Genomic DNA, 15997 nt, shown 5'->3' with positions numbered 1-15997 from the left:
TGCTGAAGGTGCAGGTTCAGTCCCTGGTTGGGGAGCTAAGATCCATACAATCCTAGTAAGTTGGCTGTGGCTGAGCTGTCTAGTATGATCACCACTGCTGCTGCTGCTAAGTCGCTTCAGTCGTGTCTGACTCTGTGCGACCCCAAAGACGGCAGCCCACCAGGCTCCCCCGTCCCTGGGATTCTCCAGGCAAGAACACTGGAGTGGGTTGCCATTTCCTTTTCCAGTGCATGAAAGTGAAAAGTGAAGGTGAAGTCGCTCAGTCGTGTCCGACTCTTAGCAACCCCATGGACTGCAGCCCACCAGGCTCCTTCATCCATGGGATTTTCCAGGCAATGATCACCACGAGCCAAACTTAAATTTGATACAAATGGAGGTTCAGTTTCTGTATCTGCACTAGTTACATTTTAAAAATAATTTTATTTATTTATTTATGGTTGCATCTTTGTTGCTGTGGGCTTTTCTCTAGTTGCTGCAAGTGGGGGCTACTCTAGTTGCTGTGTGGGGGCTTCTCGTTGTGCTGGCTCGTCTTGTTGTGGAGCACAGGCTCTAGGGTGCACAGGCTGCAGCAGTGTGGCTCCCAGGATCTAGAGCACAGGCTCAGTAGCTGTGGCACACAGGCTTAGTTGCCTCGTGGCACATGGAATCTTCCCGGACCAGGGATCACACCCGTGTCTCCTGCATTAACAGTTGGGTTCTTTACCACTGAGTCCCCAGGGAAGACTTGCACTTGTCACATTTTAAGTGCTTAGTATCCTGTGACTAGTGACGAATGTATTGGACAAGACAGATGTAGGATATTTCCATCATTGTAGAAAGGTTCTGTTGGATAGTGCTGGACTAAAAGATAGATACTGTAATGCATGTCAAAGAAATGCTTCTTCTATTTTTTTCCTCCCTAGTATTCTGATGTTTTTGATAGTCAGTTTCGGTGGTCCCCCTCTCCAGAGGGTGGTTCAGAATCTTAATGACTGTAAATGAAGGTGGATGAGGATTTGAAAAGTGATTAAGTGATGAGTTTTTGTAATGTTTGGATATAATTGTACTCTGACTTTCCTGTGCAGGAAACAGTGTCTGTGTCCTGTGTTGTTTGTATGCTTGACATGACTTGGCTGCTTTCTCTTTTTCTAGGTGCTTAGAAATGGCACTTGTGGGGCTCATCTCTGCCTGAGAATCGGCACTGGAAGAGCTGACTCTGATCCTGGGCTCCTTCTGTTGACAAGCCTTAACTTCCAACCACTTCAGTCCCCAAGCTACTCTTTTTCTCTTAATGATGGGTATTGGTAAGAACACTACGTCCAAATCCATGGAGGCTGGAAGTTCAGCTGAAGGCAAATATGAAGATGAAGCGAAGCACCCGTCTTTCTTTACTCTTCCGGTAACAGCATTCACTGTCTTCCTTTCTTAAGTCACTCTAAAGTAGTTTCTGCATTGAATAGGATTGACATAAATACTCCTGTTCTCAGCGAAGGTTAAGGTGATTGAAGAGCAAATGCTTTTCACACAAGATAGTTTGGGAACCCTGTTCTCTGACAGTGGTTATGGCCTGCTTTCTGCCTAGAGTCACCTGATGGGATTAACTCCAAGAAGGAAGCATGCCCTGCTGTGAACACTGTAAAACTGGCTCAATGTTTACTGTGTACTAGAGGATGTTGAAGGCTTAATTTTATCTCCAAAAATGTGTTTTTATGAAATAATCTGTGACCCAAGTTCAGACTTGTATTTCAAGGTGGGAGGATGAATGAATGCATCCATTGTTTGGGACCCAAATGTCCATGACTTAGTATTATGGTAATAGCATCCAAGATAGAGATATTTTTCCTGGAAAAGTGATATCAGATAAGTCAGATAAGGTTGATGGTACACATTCATTATATTCAGTGCTAATATTTTTTTTCAGCTGTAGGATTATGACTTGATGTGTGTAAAGATACCTAAAGTGTTGCTTTAAAAAAGAAAAAAGCTCTTTAGCGGGATCTTGCCTCAGGTTTTTTCCCCCTTAATATTAGAAATGGTAATGTCAAGAATACCATTCTAGGATTCTTTAAAACAGGGTCCTGGAATTTGCATCACTGCAAATACCCAGTAAGAAAGATACAAACACAGCATCTTTAAGTACATTGGTTGACCAAATCTACAGTTATGTTTTGATTTTTACTCTGTGAAATCAGAGAGATGTTCCACTGATTTTGTAAGTGGTATTACTTGTTTTCTTTCTTCAAAGTAAAATTTTCTGTTATACCGAAGGCTTATCTAGAGGAAGAGAGAAATCAGGTTTCCAGGCTTATCTAGAGGAAGAGAGAAATCAGGTTTCCAGGTTTAAACTAGAGCATCTTTGAAAACTGACAAGGAAAGTTCATGCCTGGGTTTTGACTTGTCTCTCCTGCACCATTTGCTCAGCAGACCATTCACTCTTACCTTGCTCTACGTGAGAGACGAAAACTTCAGTTCTCTTGAGTCTGCTTTGTCGTTATGGTCTAGGGTTTAGGCTTATTTTAGCATTCAGATTGTGATAGTGCACAATTAGCAGTTAGATTCACCAATACATGTTATCAGTTTTCATAGTCACTATTGTTTTTTGTATCCCTCTTCTTCTCTTTGTTCACTTGTCTTTTAAACCATACCAAGGGTCTATGAATGGTCACTACCTTTGTGTTTGCACTTCTGAAAATAACTGTATTTTGCTCTGAACTCTTGAATGGACTTCTGTTAACTATACAGTACAGCTTCCCATTCTGTCTCCATTTTTCTTTAACTACTTTCTTACAATTTGTAAGTCTTTTTCTAGTGCTTCCTTCTGGCTGGATTCTCCGGTGTTATTTCCCAGTTTATTAATTCTTTGTGTACAGTTGTGTGTTTATGTTGAACTTTTATTGCCATGATTGTATTTCTTATTTCTAAAGTTACTATTCAGTTTATATCTGCCTGTTTTTGGTTCTTAATTTCTTATATGTATGTGTTTTAAAATGTTTGTGCATTTTAAAATGTACAAATGACCCTAATGTACTATTTTTCTCGTTGTTCTAGTATACTTTCAGCTGGTGTGAAATCCTCTTGTTTCTTTTGATATTTTCTTCTCTCTCCCTGCCACTGCCTGCTTCTCTCTCTATAGTTTTGCCTTTTTCTGGATCCAGTCCAGAACCTGGTCTTACAGTGGGAGGTCTTCCTGTCTTCCCCCAGTGGTGCAGACCATGGCATGAAGGAGTGAGGAGACCTGCTGGCCCTTGTGCACTGAGCCTGGTTCTGGTCCTCCCCTTGTGCGGGGACCCCTGAGCCCCTGTTTCCCCATGGAAGTTGCCTGACTAAGGTCTTCTGGGCCCAGAGCTTCTTGGGTCCCAACGTCCACCCATTCATTGTTTTATGTTTCTTGTATTCTAAAAGACTTGTCAGTTTCTAGCCTTGCCTGTTTGGAGGTTTTCCAAATGCCATTGTTTTTTTAGGGGTGCGGTTGGGAAGGAGTATTCCTCAAAGTGTTAATTTCCAGATTCATTTTCACCAGGAGTACAAGTACATGGGAGCTGGGAATATGGATATACTATGTAGTTAGACATAAAAATAATGTGGATATAAAGTTAATTTAACACTCGAGCCGTTTCATTTAGAGATGTTATGGAATTTTTACTTTATTCTTTGGCTGTAAAAGTTAAGCATTAAAAAGGGAGAAGAAAAAGAGGAGTGATAGAGTTGAAACCAATGGGATTGAGCTACTGGGACGAATGTGACATATCACGGGGAGAAGCTGTAAAAATCAGCACATGAGCCCCCAGGATGACTTAGAACAGGGATGCCAAGAAGTGTGTTAACATGGGCTCCCTTAGAGCTTGTAAGAAAATAGAAGATGAAATAAAAGAATGAAAACAAAAGCTTATCCAAAAATGTTTATGAAGAACTAGTTCACGTGTTGTAATTTGAGGTTGTAGAAAGTTTTGTTAGAAAATATTTTGTAATATAATAAAAATAGGAACAGTATGCCGCCCTTATTTAATCACTAGTTAAATTACTTGCCCTAAGAAAACTTAAAAAATAAGGTAAAAGACCATTTGAAAATATTTATTATTTTTATTTATTTGGCTGTGCTGGTTCTTGTTGTGCATGGGGGATCTTTGATTTCCGTTGCAGCATGCAAACTCTTAGTTGCATCACGTGGGGTCTAGTTCCCTGACAAGGGGGATCAAGCCTGGCTCTTGCATTGAGAATGTGGAATCTTAGCCAATGGAGCACCCTAGTGGGATTTTGAATCTCGTTTTGAATGACGTGTTGTTGATAGGGCAGAGGTAGGGGGTTAGGTTAGAGCTGGTCCCTTTCTGATACCCAGTTGGTAGGATTATTTTGGTCACTGCCTCTCTGCTCTTAGGACATGGATCTGTCTTTCCTTCCTCATTCAGGGACCACAGGGTCTGCACACTAATTTCATAGAATCTGATAGTCTTAGAGTTGAAAGTGGCTTTAGAACTTTCGTAGTGGTTCTGTGGGAAGGTGAAATGTAGGGCTTTGCCCAAAGCATCTAGCTAACATGATGTGTTAAGTAAAGTTTATCAGTTGGATCATACAGGCTCTTGTCCCCAAGGAGTTCACAGCCAGGTGAGCAAGACAGGGGCTGCACATGCATTGATCATCTGAGTTTCATTGATGTTCCTGGGGATAGTCTTCGAAATAAAGAGTTGGGAGTGGTGGTGCTTTAACTGCTGTAGTTGATGCTCCAATGGGAGTAGTGGTGAAAAATGATACTCAGTTTTGTTTCTTACAGCTACTTGTCATTGTTAGCATCTGACTGACTTTGTGGTTCTGGTTGTGTTTTTGTTTCCTTTTCCCTATAATGTGGCCCCTCGGTGCATTTGAGAAATGGTGTTTTGGATTATAGGGTTAGTCCTCCTAAGAGAATCTCTAAGCCAGTTTCGAATATAGGTGATTTTTTTTCTTCTGACTATATCCTCTCATAGAAAATGTGATTGCATTAGAAAAAGACAGGTGTGGGTAGAGGCAGGAGGTGTTGAGATGCGGAGAGGACCCTTGGCTATGTTGGTCCCTGGATGCAGTGGCAGCTGAAAGGGATCCTGAAGTGAAAGGAGGCAGTGTCAGAACATGTCGGGATAGTGCAGGGGAAGGGGGCAGTCTGAGGCAAGTCAGGGGTAGAAGAATAAACATGTGGAGGATGGTGTTAGAGCGGTAGGCTGGAAGCTGAGAATCTGGGTAGTTCCTGAATGATTGGCTAAAAAGTATAGAAGTTTGTAGTCTATCAGTAAAAAGCTCTCCAAGAGTTTTGACCAGGAGAATAACCTAAAAGGTTGCACTTTAGAACACACTGGAGTTGGGCACAATTAGAGAGAAATGTCATTTTAGTCAACTCTGGCTGCTGTAACAATTTACCATAGGCTGGGTGACTTAAGAGTTTCCCTGGTGGCTCAGACAGTAAAGAATCCTCCTGCAATGCAGGAAGCCTGGGTTTGATCCCTGGGTTGGGAAGATCCTCTGGAGAAAGAAATGGCTACCCACTCCAGTATTCTTACCTGAAGAATTCCATGGACAGAGGAGCCTGACTGGCTATAGTCCATGGGGTCTTAAAGAGTCAGATACAACTGAGCGACTAACACTTCCACAGACATTTATTTCTTACAGTTCTGTTGGAGTCAGGGAAGAACAAGATCAAGGTACCAGCAGATTTGGTTCTTGATGAGGACTCTTGGCTTGCAGACAGCTGCCTTCTCACAGGATCCTGAAAAGACTGAGAGAAGCTGCTCTGCTGTCTCTTCTTATAAGAATACCAAGCCTGTTATGGGGGTTCTACCCTTATGACCTTATCTACATTGAGTTACCTTTCAAAGGCCCTACATTCTAATCATGTTGGGAGTTAAGGCTTCAACATAATGAATTTTGGGGGGACAAAACATTCAGTCCATAAAACATATCTGTTGTAGTTCTCATTTAGCAAGTATTTATTGAACACATTCTGTTTTAGAGGTGGCCCATATCTATGCATAAAACCTTCCAACTTTTTGCCCTCAAGTGGACGGAGGAGCCTGGTAGGCTGCAGTCCATGGGGTCGCGAAGAGTCAGACACGACTGAGTGACTTCACTTTCCGTTTTCACTTTCATGCATTGGAGAAGGGAATGGCAACCCACTCCAGTGTTCTTGCCTGGAGAATCCCAGGGACGGGCGACCCTAGTGGGCTGCTGTCTATGGGGTCACACAGAGTCGGACACGACTGAAGCGACTTAGCAGCAGCAGCAGTGAGTGAGCAGGAGCAGTGAGTAGACAGTAGAGTGAGCACTGCAGCAGGAATTCCTAGAGCATACAGTTGGAGCCCACTGGAAGGGCCCTGGACTCTTTTGGGGAAAACTGGTTGGGGTGAGGACAGGTTAGGACAGGGAGAGTTGGGGAGGCTTCAGAGATACCAAAGGCTTAAGTGTGGGTAAGTGCAGTAGGAATGGAGGTGAGGTTGATAGAAGAGATGCTGAGGAGATTTTGAGAGCTGAGAGAGAGGAGAACATTAAGGGTGACATTTAGATTTATATAAAGGAAACTGGTTGTGTGACGGTACCTTTGCAGAAAAGAAGTACAGGGAAAATCATAGGTTTGGAGGATGGGGGAAGATAGAAGATAATGGGCTGCATTTGAGAAATTGTGGACTTGAGATGCTGATGAAATTCCTGCAGACACCGGGGCTGTGGAACTTGAAGCACAGAGAGTCAGAAGTGTAATAATAAAAGTTCTTTTAAAGACATGGGGCTGAGGTGGCTGAATCCAAAGAGAGCTGGCATGGGAAGAAAGGAGAGTTGAGAATCTCACTGTTGGAGACGCCTGCCTGTGGGCGTCTGAGAGCACTGGGACAAGGACATCACTGCCTGCCAGGGCCTTTCTTCATCGTGGCTTTCCAAAATGTGAACATTGAAAAGTAACCAATAGAGCAGCTCTGTATTTGTTTTTTTCTCTAGATCTGTGCCACCTTTAGGTTCTCTAGCTCTTGTGCTACTAGCACAGTAGCTGCTAGCCCTGTCTGGCTGTTTAAATGCAAATTAATTAAAATTAGATAAAATATAAATCCAGTCTCTCAGTTGGACTAGTCAACTTTTTTTTTTAATTTGCTGGCTGATTCAAGGCCTTCCTAGACTCTAAAATTCAGGCTCTTATTTCCTTGTTTGCTTTGGAGTTAGAAGTTGGGCCTCAGGCTGGCTAAGACATCCAGAGGCCAGTGTTCTGGAGTGCAGGGAGGTGGGACAGTGGGAACAGAGCTGGCTGTTACTCAGAACCAGGTTTGGTGATGGTCTCAGGAGTGGGTTGCTGGGGGTACAGGTGTTCAGGGTCTCGGGGCATCCTATGTTAGATAATTGCTTCCTCAAATGTTACAAGTGCTGATTTTTTAAAGAACAATTCCTATGGAAGGAAATAAATAAAAATCTATTTTATTATTTTCTTAAATAAAACAAAGGCTCATGATAATAATGAGAGAAAGAATAAGCCATTCATAGAGGTGGAATAATGAATAAATCACGTTAAGATCAAGAGACATGCAAAACCCCAAGGTTCATAGAAATTAGGTCATATGTTCAGAATTGATATTAAATAGGAGAAAGATAGTAAAAGAGCTTATCCGTATCCCAGGGGAATCTTGTTAAGCAAGTTTGTGTGCTTTTAGGAAATGTGTAAGGAATGAATGCAGAGCAGCACGAAATCAGAACCAGAATAAAACAGAAGTCTTAAAGAACTACCGTACACTAAGGACACTGGCCAGGAAGCAGAGCCAGGAAGAGGTTTACTCTGCCGTTCCCCTCTGTTGGTAGCTCCTGTATCTTCTGAACCTGGAAGGGCATCCAAGGAAAACTAAGTAAATAGCTTGAACTTAACTGTTGGTATAGAGTGATGATCCAGTCTAATGTTTCTGCTGAGCCCTTAAGTTTTTGTTTTTTCTCCTTCTAACAGCCTCTGTGAGAATATCTGAGTCTCTTCTCTTGGGTGCCAAGAATAGATCATTCAGTCTGGAGATATTAAGGGGATGGATTGAGGAGTAGCTTTATTACGTTCAATTTTATCAAAGAATAGGAAAAATATTCCTCAGTGTTCATACCAATCTGTTATTTCAGATTTCCTTGGTATATTTTCTTTAGAGCCATATAATGTTAAGAATCCATGATGCCCCAACCCAGTTGGGGTGTGAGATATTAGAAAAAAAAGTGTGTGTGTGTGTATACACACACATATATATATATATATATATAGGTCTTTGCCCCTGGTTCCTGGCACAGAGCTCCTGAACCCCTTGTAATTTCCTAAGTGAAAAGTACACTAGGAGCATCATGTTCTAATGAGATGACTCTGGGTGGGCTTCTGGATGGCTCCTGGTTGGAGACTGGTCACCAAGAAGACCAAGCCATGATTTGAAGCTTGGAAATTTCAGCCTCATACCTCATCCTCTGGAGAGAGAAGAGTTGCTGGAAATGGAGTTAATGATTGATCATGTGTACTTGAGAAAGTCTCCATACAATCCAATAGTAGAGAACTTGGAGAATTCCCAGGTTGGTGAAAATCTTCACACCAATAGGATGATGCACCCTAGCTCCACAGGGACTGAAGCTCCTGGGCTAGACCTTGCTCTCTCTATCTCTTTATCTGGCTGTTTATCTGTATCCTTTATTATATCCTTTAATAAACTGGTAGACACGAGTGTTTCCCTGAGTTCTGTGACCTCTAGCAAATTAATCAAACCTGAGGAGGGGATTGTGGGAACCTCCAATTTGTAGATAAATTGGGCAGAAGTTGTGGGTAAGGCTTGGATTACTACTTGGGATTGACGTCACAAGTAGCAGGGGGAGCAGTCATGTGGGACTGAGCCCTTAACGTGTGTGGTCTGACACTATCTAGCTAGACTGTCAGAGTTGAGTTAAATTGCAGAACCCTGGCTGATTTCACAGAGAAAAATCCTCTCACATTTGGTGGCAGCAGCGTCAGAAGTGAAGTATTCTGTGTGAGCAGTAAAGGAGACACAGGAAAGACGTGTGGGCTGGAGCTGTTCCCTGCGTGTTGGCAGTGTGGAGATGGTATGTAAAGCCAAGGGATTAGATGATATCTCCTAGGGATAGATGCCCCTAAGAGAGAAAGCACGTCTGAGGACCCTGCACTGAAGAGATGTGGTGTTGGAAGTATGGAAGCTGAGGAGGACCAGCAATAGGGAGAAGTAAGGAGTGGTAGCTTAGGTTGGAGGGAGACCTCAAGAGAGGTCATTGTTTGAGCGGGAGAATGATATCCTCCTTGGCATGCGGAAGCAGCCAGTAAGGAAGGCATTGCAAAAGGAAGCTGGATGAAGAGTAAGGATGGATGACTTGATTTAGCCAGGTGAGCACCAGAGAGGACAGTGAAGGTTTGTGCGAGAGTGACTGTAGTGATGTGCCATGGTCCCAAGACAGGGTGAAGAGGGAATTAAGGCTGATGCCTCATGGGCTCTGAGGCATAAGATGTTGAAAAGGCATTTGGGCTTGACAAAAGCTGAGGGCTTGGCAGTCCTGCTGAGGTCAGGAAACTGGGAATTAGGGTCCTTGGAATTAGGTCCTAAGATGGAATTAGGGTCCATCAAGATGGGTAGATCATAAACAGGCAGCTTTGAGAGGTGCTAAAGGTACAGATGTGACCAAATTTGGTGTTGTCTTAGGTGTGGGTGGTGAGGTATACAATAGAAAGTCAGGAATGACTTGAGGAGGTTGGGATAGGCCACCTGGGTGTATGGTGGCACCTTTTGGTGAAGTAAGAGACACACAGACAGGACACAGGGTGCTTTTTTCATTTTTAAGATGGTGTGAGGAAGTAATGAATTGATAGAGCAGAATCTTTAATTCTGTGTTCTTTCATTATGCTTTGTGTTCATACACAGTCAGGAAAGTTGTGATTGATTCCTTTGCATCTGAGGTCTTTTCCTCATACATGTTGATACATCTCCCCTTTATGCTCACAAGGGTCCTGGTTTGGTTGATATCTGGTCACTTTAATTACAACAAAAAGTCATGTATTAATTTCAGTTGTTCAGTCACTAAGTTGTGTCCTACTCTTTGCAACCTCTTGAACTGCAGTGTGCCAGGCTTCCCTGTCCTTTACGATCTCCCGGAGTTTCCTCAAACGCATGTGCATTGAGGCAGTGATGCCATCCAACCATCTCATCCTCTATTGCCCCCTTCTCCTTTTGCCTTTAGTCTTTCCCAGCATCAGGGTTTTTTCCAATGAGTTGGCTCTAGCCATCAGGTGGCCAGAGTATTGGAGCTTCAGCATCAGTCCTTCCAGTGAATAGTCAGGATTGGATTTCCTTTAGGATTGACTGTTTTGATCTCTGTGCTGTTCAAGGGACTCTCTTCTCCAGTACCACAGTTTGAAAGCATCAGTTCTTCGGTGCTCATACATCTTTATGGTCCAACTCTCACATCCATACATGACTGCTGGAAAAACTGTAGCTTTGACTACACAGACCTTTGTTGGCAAAGTGATGTTTCTGCTTTTTAATCCGCTGTCTAGCTTTGTCATAGTTTTTCTTCCAAGGAGTAAGCATCTTTTAATTTCATGGCTGCAGTCACCATCCACAGTGATTTTGGAGCCCAAGAAGATAAAGTCTGTCACTGTTTCCATTTTTTACCCCCTTCTATTTGTCATGAAGTGAAGGACCAGATACCATAATCTTAGTTTTTTTGAATGTTGAGTTTTAAGTCAGCTTTTTCACTTTCCTCTTTCACTTTCATCAAGAGGCTTTTAGTTCTTCTTCACTTTCTGCCATTAAAGTGGTATCATCTGCATATCTGAGGTTATTGATATTTCTCCCGGCAGTCTCCAGCTTATGAGTCATGCAGCCAGGCATTTTGCATGATGTACTCTGCATGTCAGTTAAATAAGCGGGGTGACAATATGCAGCATTGATGTACTCCTTTTTGTGATTTTGAACCAGTTCATTGTTCCATGTCCAGTTCTACCTGTTGCTTTTGTCCTGTACACATTTCTCAGGAGACAGGTAAGGTGGTCTGGTATTTCCATCTCTTTAAGAATTTTCCAGAGTTTGTTGTGATCCACACAGTTAAAGGCTTTGGCGTAGTCAATAAAGCAGAAGTAGATGTTTTTTGGAATTCCCTTGCTTTTTCTGTGATCCAGCATATGTTGGCAATTTGATCTCTGGTTCCGCTGCCTTTTCTAAATCTAACTTATACATCTGGAAGTTCTTGGTTTATGTACTGCTGCAACCTAGCTTGAAAGATTTTTCACTTGGACAGCAAGGAGATTATACCAGTCAATTCTAAAGGAAATCAACCCTGAATATTTATTGAAAGGACCGATGCTAAAACTGAAGCTCTGATACTTTGGTCACCTGATGCAAAGAGCTGATTCATTGGAAAATTTGGAGTTTGGAGCATGGTTGGAGCATGGTTCTTTCTAGTAGTGAGAGTTTCATGTTGTGGACTTACACTTGGCTGGGAGATATATCCTGCTGACAACTAGTTTTGTAGACAAAGAAATGTCACAAACCCAGTTGTCTTGTGTAAAAAGCTATAGCATGACTTAAAGATAGTTTTAAAAGCAATTCTTTATTTGAATTAAGACTATCTTATCCTGTAAGAATTATATACTAGTGAGTTGAGATTTTTTTGGAATACTTTGAAACTAGCCTTATACTTGGGTTATATAATCTGTATGACCTTGAATAAGAAATTAAAATTTTCTATGGCCTTATTTCCTCGACTGGAGAAATAGGTGGATTGAAATCTCTCTGGACTACCTTAGCGAAGCCACGCTGCTCAGATCTTTAGTCTTTTTAAATTCTTCCCTGTTATAAAAATAAATTGTCCCCATTGTGGAAAATTACCAAAATATGTAAAGAGAAAAAGAGGGTAAAAATGGCTCCATTGATTAAAGGCAATCACTGTTACTATTTTGGTATACTGGTGTATGCCTTTTATATTAGCCCTTTTAAAAAGCATAGACGTCTACAAACAACACCTGAATGTGTACTGATTATAAAAGATCCAGGACTTCCCTGATGGTCCAGTGGTTGGGAATCTGTTTGCCAGTGCAGGGGACAGGTTCGATTCCTAGTCTGGGAAGATCTCACCTGCCTTGGGGCAGTTAAGCCTGTTGCACTGCAACTACTGAGTTCATGCTCCCTAGAACCCATGCTCTGCAACAAGAGAAGCCACTGCAGTGACAGACCTGCACACCACAGCTAGAGGAGGCCTGCATGCCGCAGCGAAGACCCAGCACAGCCACAGGGAAAAAAAGATCCAGATCCTTCTGGATCCCAGTCCAGAAGGGTTGGGAATGAAAAGTGCCTGTCATTACTTCTTGCCCTGAGGGCAACCTGTTAGTGATTTTGACTTTCCTGGATCCTTTCCCAAACATTTTGGACAGATAGAGAGGGTATTAAAAAAAATTTTTTTTTTTTAGCATAATCCGGTTAATTGTAGGCTTGCACTTGTGACTTTTAACACTTGTGACTTAAAAAAAAAAAAACACAACAGTATTTCTTGGACTTGTTTCCTCGTCGGTACATCAGTTTTATGCTTTTATGTTTTATTTTATTTTATCATTTATTTATTTTTGACTGTGCTGGGTCTTCGTTGCTGTGTGGGCTTTCTCTTTGTCAAGTAGGGTCTTTTCTCTAGTTGCGGTGCACAGGATTCTCATTGCAGTGGCTTTTCTTGTTGCAGTGCTCTAAGGTGTGCAGGCTCAGTAGTTGCAGCACAACAGGCTTAGTTGCCCCGCAGCACATGGGATCTTCTCAGACCAGGGATCAAACCCATGTCCCCTGCACTGACAGGCAGGCTCCTAACCACTGGACCACCAGGAAAGTCTGTTTTATTCTTTAAAATGGCTGAATATTGGGAATTCCTTAGCTGTCCAGTGCTTTGGATTTGCCACTTTCACTGCTATTGGCCAGAGTCAAGCCCTGGTTGCGGAACTAAGATCCTGCAAACCATGCAGCATAGCCAAAAAAAAATTTTTTTAATGGCTGAATGCTATTCTTGAAATACATACACGATAATTTAACAATGACTTTTTGATAAACGTGTACGGTTTTCCAAGTATTCAGCATTTTAAGTAATGCTGTAGTCATCAACTGTGAACATATATATTGCATAGATATTTCTGGAGGATAAGTTTCTGTAAGTAAAATTGCTGGCTCCAAGAAAATGCCTATTTCAAATCCCAGTGCTAAGTTAATCTCCAGAAAGATCATTCCACCAGGAACATAATGTCTCTACACCCTGGTCAACACCAGATTCCTCTTTTAAAATTTCCTCCTAATTTATGTTAAAAAAATGGAATTATATTTTGTCGCTTTTGTAGTTTTAACTAAGGTTGAACGACTTTTTGTTGTCTCACTGGATATTTTAATTTTTTTCCTATGGCTAGATTCCTATCCTTTGGGTTATTTGTAGGTATTTTTTTTTAATTACTACTACCAATCATTTGTTATGTGTTGCCCTGTTTTCTCTTACACTATCACTCATCTTTTACTTCTCCTTAGTGTGTTCTATAGCACTAGAATTTAAACTTTTAATGTAGTTTTTCTTTTTTCCTCAGTATTTAAAAAATGTAGTTGTGGTGTTATTCACACATAAAATCATTTTCAGTATTGTTTTTTTCAATGTAAATTTTAAAAAATGGAATCACTAAGCTAAAGACTAAAAATATTTTCAGGTATTTGCTGCAGTCAGCCAGGACATAAGTTGCACCTGACCAGGGGGTAGGCATGAAGGGGGTCATGACCTGCCAGGTGCCCAAGTTTTCTTTGAATCTCAGGATAACTTCTAGTCCTTATCTTGAGGGTCTAGAAACTCAATTTTGTTGTCATAGACAGCCACTACCCATCCACATCCCCTCAGTGCCACAAAGAAGTGGACACACCAGTGGGCTAGTTTATTTAATTGCTGTGAGAAATATAAATTAGTAAATTAGGATAACAGCAGTGCATGAATTGCTCCAACTGGCACACATTTCTTCCTTGTAGGGACGTAGATTGTTGTTAATCTGGCATTGGGAAAGGATCTTAACCAAGGCAGCTCAGGATGCTTCTCACCTGCTCAGAAACTGTAGCATTGTCCTCACAGCCAGGTCTCCCTTGTCTAGAGGCTTCTGGGGATCCTACCCCTTGTAGTTTCTTGGAGTGTTACATTTCTGGTGTCCTTCAGCTGACTCCCATTCTTGGATCCTTATTCTATAGGACACATGATACGTTTCCCCATCAGAAACACATGTGTGGTCACTGGTGCATATGTACTTGTCAGGAGTTTCATTTAAGAAAACTTAAAACTTGGCTAGTCTGATAGGGGAAATTCATGCAGTTATTTTCTTTGAGGGAAAAGATTTTTATACAGCAGAGTGGTATAGGGTGAAACAAACCTCTAAACAAATTGTTTCTCTTCAGGTGGTGATCAATGGAGGGGCCACGTCCAGTGGTGAACAGGACAATGAAGACACCGAGCTCATGGCGATATATACGACAGAAAACGGCATCGCAGAAAAGGTACCTCTTTCGTCAGCCCCATCCATTCACCCACCACTATACAAGGAAGTTCCTATATAAGGAAGTGGGTATCCATCTGGAATTTTTGTCTCTTTCTGAGTGTGTATGTGTTTGTGTTCTTCATAATGGAAATAGAAGGAGTGATAAGGAATAGTACTTAGAAATTTTTATTGTTTTGATGGCAATATTTCAGTGAGAACCATGTAGAGGTCTTTAACTAGATATTTTTAAAACCTCAGCCAGGATCCCAGAGTGAAGTGGTTAGGAGTTTGAGGTCTGTCGTTAGGTCTGGGTGCTAATACGACTCTGATCCTGAGGGATTTACTTAAGCTTTCTGGGCATTAGTTTCCTCACCTCTAAAATGGGTATAAAAATATCAGCATCTGCCTTAAAGTTGTGAGTATTGAAATAATATATATAAAGTTATTAGCATTGTGCCTGGTACATACTGTTCAATTCAGTTCAGTCGCTCAGTTGTGTCTGACTTTTTGCGACCCCATGGACTGCAACACACAGTATATACTGTGTACAGTAAATAAAAGACACCAGTAGATGAGTTATGTAGACTGTGAAAATGCCTTGAACAAAGATATTTGAGAATCACACACTGAAGTCGGTGATCCCTCATCTCATCTGCTTGACAGGTCAGTCTGTGTGACCATAGAATGTATGACCATATTCACAGGGGCCTGGAGAAAGCTGCCCAGAGAGGGTCCACATGCCTTAATTTCTTTTTCTCTTTGTATCTGCTACTGTGTCTGATATATATGAAAAGTATAATAACATGGAATTTCCAGACTGCTTTGCAGTCCTTAGACTTCTCGATTTTATTTGAGTTTCATTTGACAGCGATTTTTAAGACAGATTTTATTTTTTATCATCAACTTATATAATGATGTATTATATTCTAGAACCACTATATTGTACTATAGACAGTGTATACTGTGTATTCTAATAACAGACCACTGGAAAGTTGATATATACAAATATAATTCCTAGCTCGGGTACTAGTACAGTAAGTATACAGTATAATCACAAAAATGGTAAAGAACAAAATAAATTATATTGAAATTCTTAAATAATCAAATTTTTGTGTCTGTGATTTCTTTTTCTCTTTCTCTCTTTTTCTTTCTTTTCTAGTTTGGGAGATGGAAATCTCATTTTTGGCTGTCTTGACCAATATTGCTGTTGTTTGGTCAAGCTATTATAAGTTACGTGAATCTTAAGTATAAGATTCATGCCAAGATGTTGTAATTTCTATAGTACTGATTTCCAAGTTGCTCCTCAGAGCACAGTGATGGGAGCAGCCATTGTTGAGGCTTTGGTCTGCAGCAGAGACTGTCCATAGGGCAGGGTCTGGGTAGGGCTTGCTTCTTATCTAGCTTGAGTTTCAACATCCAAGAAACACATCTTGTAGCAAAGTGCTTCTTTTTTTTTTTTTTTTTAAGCAAAGTGCTTCTGTCTTTTACAGACTTGTTGAACTCCATTCAAACCTCAGATATTTGATCCTT

General features: G+C 41.4%; 1 protein-coding gene across 3 annotated transcripts in view; it reads left to right on the top strand.

Moving 5' to 3' along the window:
- The window catches only part of SLC23A2 (solute carrier family 23 member 2), a 139420-nt gene that overhangs the window by 52130 nt on the left and 71293 nt on the right, over positions 1 to 15997 (top strand). For all 3 annotated transcript variants that reach the window (XM_043478813.1, XM_043478814.1, XM_043478815.1), the window contains 2 exons: positions 1132 to 1378; positions 14388 to 14486. In XM_043478813.1, the coding sequence (XP_043334748.1) occupies positions 1271 to 1378; positions 14388 to 14486 (207 nt within the window). In that variant the 5' untranslated portion in view covers positions 1132 to 1270. The remainder of the gene's footprint in view (positions 1 to 1131; positions 1379 to 14387; positions 14487 to 15997) is intronic.

This window comes from Cervus canadensis, chromosome 10, assembly GCF_019320065.1.
Source record: "Cervus canadensis isolate Bull #8, Minnesota chromosome 10, ASM1932006v1, whole genome shotgun sequence".
NCBI classification, from domain to species: domain Eukaryota; kingdom Metazoa; phylum Chordata; class Mammalia; order Artiodactyla; family Cervidae; genus Cervus; species Cervus canadensis.
Note: the sequence above shows the minus strand (reverse complement) of the source record. Positions and strands in the feature narration are given on the sequence as shown.